This window comes from Rutidosis leptorrhynchoides, chromosome 11, assembly GCF_046630445.1.
Source record: "Rutidosis leptorrhynchoides isolate AG116_Rl617_1_P2 chromosome 11, CSIRO_AGI_Rlap_v1, whole genome shotgun sequence".
Lineage (NCBI taxonomy): Eukaryota > Viridiplantae > Streptophyta > Magnoliopsida > Asterales > Asteraceae > Rutidosis > Rutidosis leptorrhynchoides.
In genome coordinates this window covers 378,116,551-378,120,532 of record NC_092343.1, presented here as the reverse complement: position 1 = coordinate 378,120,532, position 3,982 = coordinate 378,116,551, and the positions used below count along the sequence as shown (strand labels likewise).

General features: G+C 33.3%; 1 protein-coding gene across 1 annotated transcript; it reads left to right on the top strand.

Annotated features, from left to right (window-relative positions):
• Positions 1-1,279: 1,279 nt before the first annotated feature.
• Positions 1,280-3,091, top strand: LOC139875976 (protein NUCLEAR FUSION DEFECTIVE 4-like). Its single transcript, XM_071863272.1, has one exon. It carries the CDS (start codon positions 1,280-1,282, stop codon positions 3,089-3,091), a length of 1,812 nt encoding a protein of 603 aa, XP_071719373.1.
• Positions 3,092-3,982: the final 891 nt, after the last annotated feature.

Here is a 3,982-nt window from a genome sequence, read left to right as displayed (position 1 = left end):
TTGTCTCAGGTGAAGATTGCTAAAGATTGCGTGCTATTTGGACTTTGCTGCTTTTGGAGTCCGCATTTTATCATTTATATTACTGCCTTAAAACACCTAGATTACATTTACATTTTTAAAGGATTCATTTGTAATGACTTATATTTTTCCGTTGCTTTAATACATTGGTTTTTAATTAAAACGTCTCATATACAGTCGTTCTCGCTTTACACTTGTGTTATGATATTGGTTAGTCACATATGACCACCGGTCCCATTTAAGGGGTGTGACACCATATTACATACTCGGTATATGTTTTGAAATGATTGTCTGCTTAAAAAACAAAACAAAAAAAACCAGAAAATATAACTAATCTCCCCAATAATTTTTTTTTTTTTTTTTTTAAAGGCAAACCTACAATTTACACATAAAACCACAAATATTTACATCTCACTGCCTCACGCGAGGCTTGAACCCACAACCTCTTAGTTGAATGGTTCCTCTCATACCGCTAGGCCAAATGCCCTTTGGTTCCCCATTAATATTAAATCATTTATTTCTTAAATAGAATTAATCACTCAAATAAAATTAATCACTTTCTTGAATACCTACAAATCTTTCTTAAATTCAATAAAAATTTATAGGTGACAAGTTTTTGAAACGAAGAAGTAACAAATGCATTTAAGATTCAATACAAACTCTTATGAAACATATTTTCTACACGAACACATTATATAATTGGTACATTTTTGAATATTTATAGAAAGTGTTAGTGCATTAATGAAATGTAATCATAGAGCCATGTGGCATTCCATTGTGGAGATCAAGAGTTCGATTTCATGCAACCACTAAATTATTTTTTCTATGAAAATGGAGGTTCGCCTGCAATGACTTCGAGCTGCTCGCAAAATGAGTAGTCGCCCTTGAATTAATAATCAGTTCAAAAAACGTTAGATACTAGGGTTTAAAAAAAGCCATGCATAAATCTATCATAAATAACGGTTGATATAATATTGATTTTTTAATCACGGTTATTCAATTGTTACCATGTATTTTGTCGCATGTGAACGATAATCTTTAGTGATTTCGTTAAAAAATTCTAAATTTATTTGACAAATATTGACTCCTTAAATACTGTTTATGCCACGAAATATTTTCCGTGTAAATAAACATAAAATCCCAAAACTTCACAAAACACACATGTGTGTGGTTATATATAAATGAAACTTGATTATATATTTACTCATTTCATCAACTCTACTTGCTTTCTAATATAATATAATCTACTATATACAAAAACATGATAGAGGGTCGAAGTCATACTAGTAGTGGTGGTAGTATGAAAGAAATAGGAAACATATGCCGCCACGTCATCACCGGCCGGTGGTTCATGGTGTTTGCCTCCCTTCTCATCATGTCAGTCTCCGGTGCAACTTACATGTTTGGTTCATACTCGGGTGACATAAAAACTTCTTTAGGATATGACCAAACTACCCTTAACCTTCTTAGTACATTCAAAGATTTAGGTACAAATGTTGGGGTCATTTCAGGGCTAATCAATGAAATCTCACCACCTTGGGTTGTCTTACTAATTGGTGCAACCATGAACTTCATAGGTTATTTCATGATATGGCTTTCGGTTACTAAAAAGATCGAAAAACCACGATTATGGCAAATGTGTTTGTACATTTGTATCGGTGCGAATTCACAAACATTTGCTAATACAGGTGCATTAGTTAGTTGTGTTAAAAATTTCCCACAAAGTAGAGGTGTTGTATTAGGTCTTTTAAAGGGTTTTGTAGGTTTAAGTGGTGCTATTATTACACAAGTGTATCATGCGGTTTATGGGTACGATTCGAGGTCGTTGATCTTGTTTATTGGATGGCTTCCGGCTGCGGTTTCTATCGTGTTTCTAAGGATCGTTCGGGTTATGAAAGTGGTTCGACAAAAGAATGAGTTGAGAATGTTTTATAAGTTTCTTTATTTCTCACTTGTGCTAGCAGGGTTTCTTATGGTTATAATTATAATCCAAAATAGTATCAAGTTTAGTCATACAAAGTTTATGATAAGTGCTTCTATTGTTGCGATCTTACTTGTTGCACCTATTTTGGTGGTGTTTCAAGAAGAGTTAAGGCTATGGAAGATTAAACGAGAAATGGTTGATAATGTTATGATTTCGCCGGTTAAAGATGTCATAAACGGTTCGAACACAAGTCGCCTTGATCAATCACCATTATTAGATGAATCGGAAAAGGCGGTTTCATGTTGGAAAACCGCGTTTACGCCACCTAAAAGAGGGGAGGACTTCACCATTTTACAAGCATGTTTTAGCATTGACATGTTGATATTGTTTACAACTACTACTTTTGGTATAGGTGGAACCTTAACCGCGATCGATAACCTAGGACAAATCGGGCGGTCTCTCGGCTACCCACAAAAATCGGTCACCACATTCGTTTCGCTTGTGAGTATTTGGAATTATTTGGGTCGAGTTGGGTCGGGTTTTCTTTCGGAAACCTTGTTAACCAAGTACAAGTTTCCAAGACCATTGATGCTCACTTTTGTGCTTTTTATCTCATGTGTTGGACATGTTTTAATAGCATTTGGTGTACCAAACTCACTTTATATTTCTTCTATTATAATGGGCTTTTGTTTTGGAGCACAATGGCCATTAATTTATGCAATCATATCCGAATTATTCGGGTTAAAATACTACTCAACATTGTACAATCTAGGAGCCGGGGCAAGCCCGGTCGGGTCATATCTTCTCAATGTGGTCATTGCGGGTCGTCTTTATGATAAAGAAGCGACCCGACAACTAAGAGAAAAAGGGATAGTCCGAAAAGATGGGGATGATCTAACTTGTATAGGTGTAGACTGTTACAGAATGTCGTTTCTTATTATAACTGCAACAACGATATTTGCATGTTTAATTTCGATTGTTTTAGTGATTCGAACAAGAAGTTTCTATCGTGGCGATATTTATAAGAGATTTCGAGAGGCGACAGAAGTGTCATCCACTGAAATGGAGATGGTGGTGCCATCGTCTACCACCCCACCGTTATCGGAATCACAACCGGAAAGAAAAATGATGAAAGAAGATGATAAGTAAGGTATATGTTAACATAAATTGTGTTAGTTGGCACAAGTCTTGTATTATTTTGTTACATTTTGATTTGGTAGATAGTTATTTGCCATATATCAAATTTGTGATAGGGGAAATAAATATATGTGTGATGCAAAGAGTTAATTATACATGTAAATTTTGTTTTTTCTGATTTTACTCTTTAACAGTTGTAGCAAACAAAACATATATATCCTCAAGTTTTGAAGAGATAAATAATGAACCAAAGGAAAAAAATAGCACAATGCTCCTAATTTCTGCTTAATAAAGGTCTTTAATCTGTTCATCTATTAGTTTGATCAAATTTATAGAGTTATGTACTTGAGCAAGATTATAGTTGGTGGTAGATATTGTGTTTGTTGATGTGATAATTTGACACGAGTCTTCATGTTCAAACTGATACATTTTGGATGGTTAGATAAAGAATATCCATTTTCTATAGTTGAGTAAAGAAATTTAAAAAAAAAAAAAAAAATAAATTAAAAAAAAAAAAAAAAAAAACCTTGTTTTGTAACGTGCACTTTTTTTTGATGGAGATATGATCATTACATTACATAAGAGTATATCATACACAAAACTTGAAGGATTGTGTCTAGAGGTCCATCATTGTAGTAAGTAATAAACCCATATCAAATTAATTATACATATTTTAACTATTCTGCCATTGAAAAATATTTTTTATGTTATTGTATAATTAACTACAGAGTATATAATTAAGTATTTCTATATTGAATCATTAAAACTTCATTAAAGTCAAAGATATATAAAACAACTTCACATGGACATATGACTAATCTACATGGGGTCCAATGTTGACATTGGATCTTGAATAAAAGTTTTAATAGTTTCAGCCCCTTTTACCTCAAACTTGACTCACCT